Source organism: Plecotus auritus, assembly GCF_963455305.1.
Source record: "Plecotus auritus genome assembly, chromosome: 8".
Classification (NCBI taxonomy): Eukaryota; Metazoa; Chordata; class Mammalia; order Chiroptera; family Vespertilionidae; genus Plecotus; species Plecotus auritus.
Genome location: NC_137782.1, coordinates 68,129,792 through 68,142,827, shown reverse-complemented (window position 1 = coordinate 68,142,827; position 13,036 = coordinate 68,129,792). Strand labels below are relative to the sequence as shown.

General features: G+C 44.3%; 1 protein-coding gene across 1 annotated transcript in view; it reads right to left on the bottom strand.

The window, feature by feature from the left end:
* Positions 1 to 13,036, bottom strand: part of PANK2 (pantothenate kinase 2) — a 41,060-nt gene that overhangs the window by 11,935 nt on the left and 16,089 nt on the right. The window contains exon 2 of the mRNA XM_080686221.1: positions 10,968 to 11,320. Coding sequence (XP_080542347.1) covers positions 10,968 to 11,320 — 353 coding nt within the window. The remainder of the gene's footprint in view (positions 1 to 10,967; positions 11,321 to 13,036) is intronic.

Sequence of the window (13,036 nt, the reverse complement as noted above, 5' to 3'; positions counted from 1 at the left end):
TGCCCACACCCAAGCAGAAAACAAGATGTCTGCTCACAGGCATGAAGCAGGAGCATAGCCAAGGTCATAGCCCTATCAGAAAGCAGGCCCCCCCCCAAAATCTAAGTGATGCAAGCACCTGGTGACACTTGGCGGGAGACACAAAGACTGACATCTGCCTTCCAAAAGACCATCTTCAAAGCTATGGAGCAGTAACAAAGTAGGCCACACTTTATTATCAATAACCTAAAGCCAAAAGGCTGCAAGTAGCCAATTAGAAAGTAAGATTTTTCACTATCTAAATGAGTTACAGACTCTGGGGGACAGGGAAATTTTAGCAGAATCAGAATTTAAAACTTTACTAACAACTTCATTTCACTTAAATAATAAATAAATAAATGATTAAGCACAGCCGGCATGGCTCAATGGTTGAGCATCGACCTATGAACCAGGAGGTCACAGTTCAATTCCCAGTCAGAGCATATGCCCGGATTGTGGGCTCAATCCCCAATGTGGGGCTTGCAGGAAGCAGCCGATCAATGATTCTCTTTCATCATTGATGTTTCTATCTCTCTCTCCCTCTCCCCTCCTCTCTGAAATCAATTTAAAAATATGTTAAAAAAAAAATTAAAAAAGGTTAAAAAAAAAAAAAGGTTATGGGTTCAATTCCTGGTCAGGGCATGATACCTATTTTGTGGGATTGATTCCTTGGAGGCAACCAATGGATGTTTCTCTCTCACATCAATGTTTTTCTCTCTCTCCCTCCTTTCCTCTCTCTCTATAATCAATAGCAGCCCTAGCCAGTGTAGCTCAGTTGGTTGAGTGTCGTCCCATGCAACAGAAGACCGGTGATTGGATTCCCAGTCAGGGCACAGGCCCAGGTTGCAGGTTTGGTTCCCAGTTGGAGTGTATACAGGAGGCAGCCGATCAATGTTTTGTTTTGTTTTTAATCCTCACTAGAGGATATTATTCCCATTAATTTTTTAGAAAGAGTTGAAGGGAGAGGGAGAGACAAACACCGATGTGAGAGACACATCGATTGGTTGCCTCCCACATGCCCCTGACCAGGGCTGGGAGCCTACAACCGAGGTACATGCCCTTGACCAGAATCGAAACCGGGACCCTTCAGTCCACAGGCCAACATTCTATTCATTGAGCCAAACCAGTTAGGGCTCAATGTTATTTCTCTCTCTCTCTCTCCTCGACTTCCTCTCTCTCTCTAAAATCCATAAAGATGCCCAGTCTGCATGGCTCAGTGGTTGAGCGTCAACCTATGAACTAGGTCACGGGTTTGATTACTGGTCGGGGCACATACCCAGTGTACAGGAGACAGCCAATCAGTGATTCTCCCTCATCATTGATATTTCTCTCTCTCTCTCCCTCTCCCTTCCTCGCTGAAATCAATACAAATATATATTATTTTTTAAATAAATGCAATAAAGACACATTTTTAAAAATTAATTAAATATAATCAATAAGCATATACCCAGGTGAAGATTAAAAGGAAAAAATATGTATTAAGGTACTCCTCTAACCAAACCCAGGCCCTTGAATTTTTCATCACTATCCTTATTTCATCTGCTCAAGCCCTTCCTGCCAAGACAAATTTAAATATCGACTTCCTAACAATTGAATCTCAAGTGCTAGCATCTTCATTTCTTAGGTAAGTCAATTTTTTTTTTACTGTTTTTATTGATTTCAGACAGATGAAGGGAGAGGGAGAGGGAGAGAGAGAAACATCCATCCACTGCCTCATGCACAATCCCTACTGGGGATCGAGCCCGAATCCGAGGCATGTGCCCTGCCCGGGCATCAAACCAGTGACCTCCTGGCGCATGGGAAGACATTCAACCAACTAAGCCACACCAGCTGGGCTTACACTGTCATTTTACACTGGTGACCTATTAGAATCCTGAAGTATCCCACTGTGCTATTATTCCCAATGAATCCCAGCCTAATTGATAGATGACAATGTATAAGTCATTTCATTAACTAAAGTTACTAAATGTAAGTTTTGCACCAACATGCAAACTCAATGTGAGGAAATCTGACTCACATTTTTTTTAAAAGGGTAAATTCAATATTTTAAAACTATTTCAGAGATTAAGCTTTGACAAACTGTCAAGATAGTAGTGTAGGTAAATGCAGTACTCGTCTCCTCCCACAAGCATATCAAAATTACAACTAAACCACAGAGCAACAACCATCATTCAGAACTACCTGAAATCAGGCTGAATGGAAGTCATACAACTAGGGAATTAAAGAAGCCACAGAGAGACTCGACGGAAAGGCAGAGACTCAGAACTGGCTGGTCGTGCACCCATGTGTAACGGATAAAAATTGGGACAGCTATCTCCACTGCAGAGCCTCCTCTCCCCGCCCCCCCCCACCCCCCCGCAAAGGAGCAAGGGATCCCAGTCCCACACCATTCCTCCAGCCCAAAGTTTCAGTACAAGAAAGCTAAGTCCCCATAACTTCAGGCTGTAAAAACCAGCAGGTATTGAGGCTGAGGGAGGTGGAGGGCTGCCAGAGTCCCAGGCAGTTCCTCTTAAAAGGTCCATGCATGGACTTCCTTGGACTCACTCCCTCTGAACTCCAGTGCTGGGGCAGCAGCTTAAAAGGCACGAGAGACATATAGGGGAAAAGTGAATTGTCTGGCATCAGGCTAAAAGCTGGGAGAGCAGCTTTCTCCTAGACAGAAGTGCTGGTCAAGGCCACTGTTCCTTTGAAGAGCCCTTCTCCCAGAGCCAGCAAACGGGCACCATATTAGAAACTCTATCAACCTGGCTCACACTGTTTACCCCACCTTGGTGATTCCCTGAGATTCCCCCATCCACCCAACTTGCCAGACCACCCAAGCTGTTTCCAGTGGCTTTTCCATACGAATGGCATTAGCTCATGCTTCAGATTTTCCTAAAATCTCTCAATAAAGGAGAATTGGACCTCAGTGAGAACCCCAGCCTGGTACTAGCAGCAGCCCAACTTGGTTCCCTCTTGGCCTTGCCTGGGTACCTCCAAGCCCAGCACAAGCAGCAGCTATCTGCAGACTGCTTCATAGCTCATGCCAGGTGGCCCGACACAAAACACAAGTGGCAGCTGACCTTGGCCTGCAGCTCCTGGGAAGACTTAGAGCCAGGGCACCCAGCTTCAGAACATGTCAAAGGATCACCATCCACCCAACTCCATAAGCAATACACTCAAGGGGTGGACTCAGCAAGTACCAGAGCCCTGCTGAAGTAAGTCCTGCTCTGTGGGGCAGGCCGCTGCACAGCTGATCCTCCACCGTGGTCGGTGGTCGTAGTCAGTCCTTGCAGATGATTGGCCTGGGAGTAAACACCTACCACGACATGCCAACATCAATCAAGGCTAAATTATAAGAGGAGGGTGTACACAGCCCATACAAGGCGCACACCTCAGTGCCCAGCTTGGGTGAAAAGGGAGGCTGTGCCACAGGATCCTACAGGATACCTATTACATTAGACCACTCTACCAACAGTATGAGACGTAGCAGCTCCACCTAATACATAGAAACAAACACACAGAGGCTGCCAAAATAAGAAAAGAAACAAGTCCCAAGTGAAAGAACAGAATAAAATTTTAGAAAAAGAACTAAATAAAATGAAGACAAGCAATCTACTAGATGCAGAGTTCAAAACACTGGTTATAAAGATGCTCAATAAACTTAGTGAGAACAGCATAAAAAAGGACTAGTCAGAAATGAAGAATACACTGCCCTGGCTGGTTTGGCTCAGTGGCGAGAGTGTCAGCCTGGGGGCTGAAGGGTCCCAGGTTGGATTCCAGTCAAGGGCACATGCCTGGGTTGTGGGCTCAATCCCCAGTAGGAAGCGTGCAAGAGGCAGCTGATCAATGTTTCTCATCATTGATATTTCAATCTCTCCCTCTTCCTTCCTCTCTGAAATCAATAAAAAATATAAATAAATAAATAAATAAATAAATAAATAAATAAATAAGTTAAGTAAAAAGAAATGAAGGATACACTAACTGAAATGAAGAATAATTTACAGGGAATTAACAGTAAAGTAAATGAAGCCAACAATAAATCACTAATTTGGAATATAAGAAAGCAAAAACACCCAATATAAGAAAGCAAAAAGAAAACAGAATCCAAAAAATGAAGATAGTATAAGGAACCTTTGGGACAACTTTAAGCATACTAACATACACATCAAAGGGATGCCAGAAGGAGAGAGAGAGCAGGGAATTGAAATCATATGTTAAAAAAATGACAGAAAACTTCCCTAACTTGGGGAAGGAAATAGACATACAAGTCCAGGAAACCAGAGTCCCAAACAAGATGAACTCAAAGAAACCCACATCAAGACACATCATAATTAAAATACAAAAGATTAGCCGAAACCGGTTTGGCTCAGTGGACAGAGCGTCGGCTTGCGGACTGAAGGGTCCCGGGTTCGATTCCGGTCAAGGGCATGTACCTTGGTTGCGGGCACATCCCCAGTGGGAGGTGTGCAGGAGGCAGCTGATCGATGTTTCTCTCTCATCAATGTTACTAGCTCTCTATCCCTCTCCCTTCCTCTCTGTAAAATATCAGTAAAATATATTTTTTTAAAAATAAAAAATAAAAATAAAATACAAAAGATTAAAGACAGCCCTAGCCAGTTTGGCTCAGTGGATAGAACGTCTGTCAGCCTGCAGATCAACGGGGCCCAGGTTCGATTCTGGTTAAGGACATGTACCTCAGCTGCAAGCTCTTTGCTGGTCCAGGCCCTGGTTAGGGCTGGTGCAGGAGGCAATCAATCAATGTGTTTCTCTCACATTGATATTTCTGTCTTTCCCTATCTTTTCCACTCTCTAAAAATCAATGGAAAAACATCCTCAGGTGAGGATTTAAAAAACAGATTGAAGACAAACAGAGAATCTTTAAAAGCAGCAAGAGCCCACCCAGTGTGGCTCAGTGGTTGAGTGTCAGACTATGAACCAGGGGGTAACAGTTCGATTCCAGGCCAGGGCACATGCCTGGGTTGCAGGCTCGATTCCCAGTGTGGGTCACACAAGAGGCAGCCGATCAATGATTCTCTCTCATCATTGATGTTCCTCTCCCTCTCCCCCTCCCTTCCTCTCTGAAATCAATAAAAATATTTTTTCGAGAAAAGCAATTAGTTGCCTACATTATCTACAGGGAGCTCCCATAATACTGACAGCTGATTTCTCAAAAAAAACTTTGCAGGCCAGAAGGGATTAGCAAGAAATATTCAAAGTAATAAAAAGCAAGGACCTACAACCAAGATTACTCTACTCAGCAAAGCTATCATTTAGAATTGAAGGACAAAGAGCTTCCCAGACAAGAAAAGGCCAAAGGAGTTCATCACCACCAAACCAGGATTACAAAATGTTAAAGGGTCTTCTTTAAGAATAAGAAGAAAAGATTAAAAATATGAACAATAGAATGGCAATATATACATATCAACAATTGAATCTGAAAGACAAAATAAATGAACAAGCAGAACAGAAACAGACTCATAGATACAGAGAACATTTTGATGGTTGCTAAATGGGAGGGTGTGGGGCATGGGTGAAAAAGGTGAAGGATTAAGAAGTAAAAATTGGGGGGAGAAACCAAGATGGCAGCATAGGTAAACACCTAAACTGCTGCCTCACACGACAATTTCAAAACTACAACTAAAAGACAAAACAAACATCATCAAGAACCACAGGAAGGCTGGCTGAGTGGAAATTCTACAACTAGAAGGAAAGAGAAAAGCACTGAGACTCAGAGGAGCTGCAGAAGGCAGAGGTACAGAGGCACGTGGGCGGAGAGGGCTGGCAACTGAGTACGCAGCTGGCTTTCTCAATCGGGCTTTCTCAATCGGGAGGGAGACAAAAGCTCCCGACGGCTCTGAACTCCAGTTCCGGGCGAGACTCTGGGGACCCAGACTCATTGGGAGAAACTGGACTGCCAGGAAAGAGAAAAGCACACTGAGACTCAGAGGACTGCAGAAGGCAGAGGTACCGAGGCGCGTGCGCGTGGAGAGGGCTGGCAACTGAGTACGCAGCTGGCTTTCTCAATCCAGCTTTCTCAATCAGGAGGGAGACAAAAGCTCCCAACGGCTCTGAACTCCAGTTCCAGGCGAGACTCTGGGGACCCAGACTCATTTGGGGAGAAACTAGCAGCGGGCGAAACTCAAGGGTGGCTTTCTCTCAGAGGTGCTTGCAGCGATTACCGCAGGACAATGAGACCCAGGGGCCTCTTAGGGCAGGGCTGACGGGAAGCTGCGCCCTGAGACTCCGCCCCATCCAAGCTGAGCACAGAGGCTTTTGCAAGTCTTATCTCATAAGGGTGTCTCCAGCACAGAAGTTCTCCCAGCGTAGACACAGCTGATCCTCAGAACCAATGGGCCGGTAGGTCAATTCCTCCCAGTGATACCAACAACAATCAAGGCTTAACTACAACAAGCCTGTGCACACAGCCCACAAAGGGGTGCACCAAGAGTGTCCACCTCAGGTAACTGGGGAGGCTGAGCCACTGGGCCCTATAGGACACCTAGCACACAAAGCCACTCTATCAACTCAGGGAAGCAGCCAAAATGCGGAGACAAAGAAACAGGTCACAAATGAAAGAAATGGAGGAAAGCAAACAACTGGATATAGAGTTCAAAACCATGGTTATAAGGTATTTCAAGAATTTTCTAGAAAAGGCCGATAAATTTAGCGAGACCCTCAAGGATATGAAAAAGGACCAACTAATTGACTGAAATAAAAAATAACATACAGAGATCCAACAGCAGACTAGAGGAACGCAAGAATCAAGTCAAAGATTTGAAATACAAAGAAGCAAAAAACACTCAACCGGAAAAGCAAAAAGAAACCAAAAATATGAAGATAGTGTAAGGAGCCTCTGGGACAACTTCAAGCATACCAACATCTGAATTATGGGGGTGCCAGAAGAAGAGAGTGAGCAAGATACTGAAAACCTATTTGAAGAAATAATGACAGAAAACTTCCCCCACCTGGTGAAAGAAATAGACTTACAAGTCCAGGAAGCACACAGAACCCCAAACAAAAGGAATCCAAAGAGGACCACATCAAGACACATCATAATTAAAATGCCAAGAGGAAAAGACAAAGAGAGAATATTAAAAGCAGCAGGAGAAAAACAGTTACCTACAAGGGAGCACCCATATGATTGTCAGCTGATTTCTCAACAGAAACTATGCAGGCCAGATGGGAGTGGCAAGAAATATTCAAAGTGATGAATAGTAAGAACCTACAACCAAGATTACTCTACCCAGCAAAGCTATCATTCAGAATTGAAGGTCAGATAAAGAGCTTCACAGATAAGAAAATGCTAAAGGAGTTCATCATCACCAAACCAGTATTATATGAAATGCTGAAAGGTATTCTTTAAGAAGAGGAAGAAGAAGAAAAAGGTGAAGATAAAAATTATGAATAACAAATACTTATCTATCAACAAGTGAATCTAAAAATCAAGTGAATAAAAAATCTGAGGAACAGAATAAACTGGTGAATATAATAGAATCAGGGGCATAGAAACTGACAATTCTCAGGGGGAAAGGGGTGTAGGGGGTGCGGGAAGAGACTGGACAAAAATCGTACACCTATGGATGAGGACAGTGGGGTGGGGGGTTAAGGGCAGAGGGTGGGGTGGGAACCGGGTGGAGGGGAGCTATGGGGGGGAAAAAGAGGAACAATTGTAATCTGAACAATAAAGATTTATTTTTAAAAAATAATTTAAAAAAAAGAAATTGGCAGTTACAGAACAGTCATGGGATTTAACGTACGGCATAGGGAACATAGTCACTAATATTCTAATAACTGTGTATGGTGTCAGATGGATTTGAGATTTATCACAATGATCACTTAGTTAAGTTATGCAATGTCTAATCATTTCAGGTGTACACCTGAAAGTAATATAATGTATGTCAACTGTAATTGAAAAATTAAAAAATGATCTAAAATTTTTTAACACTATTTTACTGTGACTTATTAAATACTAGAGGCCCAGTGCACGAAATTCGTGCATTGGTAAGGGGGGGGAGGACCCTCAGCCCAGTCTGCACCCTCTCCAATCTGGGACCCCTCAGGGGATGTCTGACTGCCGGTTTAGGCCCGATCCCTTAAACTGGCCGTCAGACATCCCTCTCACAATCCAGGACAGGTGGCTCCTAACCACTCACCTGCCTGCCTGATTGCCCCTAACCACTTCTGCCTGCCAGCCTAATCACCCCCTAACCGCTGCCCTGCCAGCCTAACACCTAACTCCTCCCCTGCCGGCCCGATCACCCCCAACTGCCCTCTCTCCTGCAAGTCTGGTTGCCTCCAACTGCCCTCCCCTGCTGGCCTGATCTCGCCCCCAACTGCTCTTCCCTGCCGCCTGATCACCCCTAACTGCCTCTGCCTGCTTGATCACCCCTAACTGCCCTCCCCTGCCAGCCTGATCTCACCCCCAACTGCCCTCCTCTTCCAGCCAATTTGGTTCTGATTGGTCAGTTTCTATGCCAGTCAGCCTCAAAAGCTCACCTCCTAGGCAGCCATTGGCTCCTCACACTTCACCCAGATTTAGTTCTGATTGGTTGGTTTCTATGCCAGTCAGCGTCTCTGGGCCTATCAACAGGGCCTGATCAGAAAGGCAGGGCTGATCAGCAGCCCCAGTGGAGGCCTGGAGAGAAATGGAGTCGCGGCTGCTGGCCAGGCCCGGAGAGAAAGAGAGAGTCAAGTGCTGATCAACAGCTGCCACAGAGGCTACAGATCAGACCCTGCTTCTCTCTTCAAGCCTCTCTCCGGGCCTGATTCGCAGCCCCCTCAGCAGTCAGTGCTGGGTCACCGCGCCTGCTGACATAGCAGTCAGTGCTGGGTCGCCCCGGCAACCCAGCACTGACTGCAGGACTGACTTCCGGTTGGTTGAGCCTCCAGTCGTGACGGACCCAGAGTTTTTATATATTAGAATTAGTCAGGCCTAATGTACAAAAGAATATTGTAAGCATTTCATTTTCATACTTTTCAAGGACAGTGCTGGTACATACAAATGAGAAACCCCAACAGCCTAAGAAATTCCTAAGATCTAAAATCTACTTTGCCCTGGTCACTATTGCTCAGTGGTTTTAGAACATCAGCCCATGAACTGAAGGGTCACAGGTTCAATTCCCCATCAAGGGCACATTCCTGGGTTGCAGGTTCTATCCCCAGCCTTGGTTGGGACACATGTGGGAGGCAACCAATCGATGTGTATCTTTCACATCAAGGTTTCTCTCTCCCCTTCTCCCTTCCTCCCTCCCTCCACTCTCTCTAAAAAAACAATGGAAAAAATATACTCAGGTGAGGATTAACAAACAAACAATAAAATCTACTTTGCGTGCTCTCCTTGGAGTTACCATACAACACTGAACCTCTGGTTAATAGCCTCAACAGTTTTCAAATATGTTCCAAAGGGCATCTCTGCGGGTCCTGAAATACAGAGGTTTTCTCCTTTTCCCATCAGTTATGATCCTTCCACAAAGGGGAACCTTCTCTCCTCCTGCTACTTTCTCCTACTCACAGGTGAAAAAGAAACCACTAAAAACCAACAACCAAGGGAAATTCAAACAAGGAATATAAAACCTTGCTTAAAAATTCATTTTTTAAATTCAATTCTATATGATTATGATCAGTTATGGGAGAAAGTCAGGAGACAGAGGACAAAGAAAGAGAACAAGGTCATAAATCATACAGTGACACACATAGGGAAAAAGAAATGTACACTGACATAAATAAAGGCAGAATCTCTAGAATAATATTCTCATTGGTGGCATTAAAAACATGGTCACTGAAGATATTTTAAATCTAAAGATCAGAGTCTTGGTCAGTTCACTTATCAATTCTCTCACCTACAACCACATCCACTTTCAAAGGACCTAGCCCCAAGGTTTTGCACACAGTGTTCACTGAATGAAAACAAAATCAAGTGCCCAGTGCCACTCCCCTAGTGTCCAGAGATTCCTGTTAACAAGTGTGCTGCACAGACCACAGCAGAAGGCATATGGGGAGAGAGAGAAGGCTATGCTGTAAACCATCTCCAACTAGTTTTGAGACCTGAAAATCACCACTTTGAAACAGAGTTCCTTGGCTTTTTGCTTTTTTTGTTCTTATTTGTAAATTCCTGGTTTTTTTGCTTTTTGAAGTAAACTTGCCAAGAAACAATTAAGGGGGCAAGAAAAACTAGAGGAAAAAGAGATTGGAAACAATTTTATGACATGAAATGACATTACTTTTTTAAAATTGTTTTTCAATCTCAGTGTTTAAGCTTTTATTTTTTTATTTTTACAGATTTCAGAGGGAGGGGGGGGGAGAGGGGGGAAGGGAGGGAAAGCGGGAGGGACATCAGCTGCCTCATACACACCCCCTAATGGGGATCCAGCCTATAACCTACAGGTTCATAGGTTGATGCTCAACCACTGGGCCATGCTGGTGAGGCTCAATGTTCAAGATTTAATGACCTTGTCTTGGCTGGTATGGCTCAGTTGGTTGGGTGTCATTCCATGCACTGAAAAGTTGCCAGTTCAATGCCTGGTCATGGCACACGCCCAGGTTGCGGGCTCGATTCCCAGAAGAGGGTGTGCAGGAGACAGCCGATGTTTCTTTCTCTCCTTCTCCCTTCCTCTCTCTCTAAAAATTAAAAAGATCTTTAAAAAATACAATCAAGATTTAATGATGTTGTTCCTCCTATTTAATTGCCTACTCAGCTTATCAGTGTCACTATTTTTTTCATACTAAAAAATAAAAAAATGCTGTTTTTAGTGGTTCTGATTCTCATCATTTCATCTGAATTGTGAAAAAGTAAACTATACAACAAAATCTCTAGATTACTAACTCCTATCACTAATTTATACTTAATCTTAATTTGAAAAGAATATTCACGTTCCATTAGTGATGGAAATGATCCCACCCCTTGCTACTGGTATTATTTTAAACAATCAGATTCCCATAAATTGTATATAAGCTAAAAAAATGCATACTGTGAGAAAATCCTGCTCAAATTTGTACGCTCCACCTCCAGTGGCACAAAAGACAGTGTGGAGACTTGAGAAGTTTTTATCTCTGCCCATTTGAATAAAAGCAGGCATGTCATGAGTGGGAAAGCGTATAAAGTGCAGATTGCCTTTGCGTCCACACAGAGTCAGGTCCTTCAGCTCCAGGTGCACGTCCCGAATACCCGTGGACCCATAAGCCACATTGGAGGTCAGGTACTTCCGAATGCTTTTAAGACTTTCCACTTCTTCCTCTTCTTCTTCAGCAGTGATGTCTTTGGGTTCAAAATAAACCAGCTTGACTAGGGTTCCACCAATATCCAAGCCAAACCATGGAAAAACTAAATGGGGAAGAAAAAAAAGTCAGAACAGCTTTTTCATGAAAACTAAATTTACACTTACTAGATTCGAAACTTATTTCATGCCCTGAGGTCTCCCAGGAATATATAAACAAAAAGGCTTTGGGGAGCCTGGCCGGTGTGGCTCAGTGGTTGAGCGTCGACCTATGAACCAGGAGGTCACGGTTCAATTCCTGGTCGGGGCACATGCCCGGGTTGCAGACTCAGTCCCTGGTGGGGGCGTACAGAAGGCAGTTGATCAATGATTCTCTCTCATCATTGATGTTTCTATTTCCCTCTCCCTTCTTCTCTGAAATCAATAAAAAACACTTTTAAAAACGATTGAGAATAAAAATCTTCATCCTTCCCTTTGGCTTAGAGAAGAAATATTGGAAGTTTTCGGAGCTCTGGTTTAGTACTCAAACTAATAAGCTCCACGTTCAATTTCTCTCAAAACCTAATGTCCTTAAGAGGTTTCAATGGACTTCAGTGAAACAGATGTTTCAAAATTACTATGTTACCAAAAAAACTGTCCAAAAATAATGGCCTTAAGAGATTGGATCAAGGTGGACTGAAGATATACATGACTTCCCTTCCCACTTTAAACCCCAGACGTAACTAAAGATGTAGACTTATTGACATATTTTTTTCTAAAATAATTCTGGAAACAAGAAGTGATACTATCAGTAGAACTAAGTTGATAAAGGCAGTAATTGTCCAGAAACCTCAAAAGAGGAATGCTGTGTGGCTCAGTGGATGAGCGTCAACCCATATACCAAGAGGTCCAGGTTCGATTCCCTGACAGGGCTCATGCCCAGGTTGTAAGCTCAATCCCCAGTAGGGGACATGCAGGAAGCAGCCAATCGATGTTAATATTGATATTTCTATCTCTCTCTCTCCCTCCCCTTTCCTCTCTAAAATCAATTGAAATAGATATTTTTTTGAAAACAAAGGAATCCTATATAATAAAAGAGTAATATGCAAATTAACCATCACTCCGCTACACCCACAAAGCCACGCCCACCAGCCAATCAGGAGCGAATATGCAAATAAACCCAACCAAGATGGCTACGGCCACAGAGAGCAGGAGGGAGGCTTGAGTTTCCCCGGCAATGCAGGAAGCCAAGCTTTCCGCCTGCCCTTGCTGGCCTAGGCCTCCACTCAAGGCTACTAAGTTTCAATTATAGAAGATAAATAAATCCAAACAGAAATGGCGGCAGCCACAGAGCTGGAAAGAGCAGGAGGCTAGGGTTGCCCCCAGCGATGGAGGAAGCCAAGTTTTCCGCACACCCTGGCCGGCCCAGGCCTCCGCTTAAGGGTACAAAGTTTCAATTATAGAAGATACATAAATCCAAAAAAAAATGGCTGCCGCCAAGGAGCAAGCAGAAGACTTGGCTCCACTCCAGGCTACAAAGTTTCAATTGTAGAAGATTAATAAACCCCAGATGCCAGGGCCTCCGCTTGGTTCGCCAGGGGGCGTGGCCGGCCTGCAAACCACCAAAGGCCCCTCGCCCAGGCCGCCTCATGCCCCGAGGGAACCCCCATCCTGATCCGGGACACCCTTCAGGGCAAACCAGCTGGCCCCCACCAGTGCACCAGGCCTCTATCCTATCTAATAAAAGAGTAATATGCAGATTGACCATCACTCCAACACACAAGATGGCTGCCCCCATGTGGTCAAACATCCTGCCCCCATGTGGACACAAGATGGCCACCACA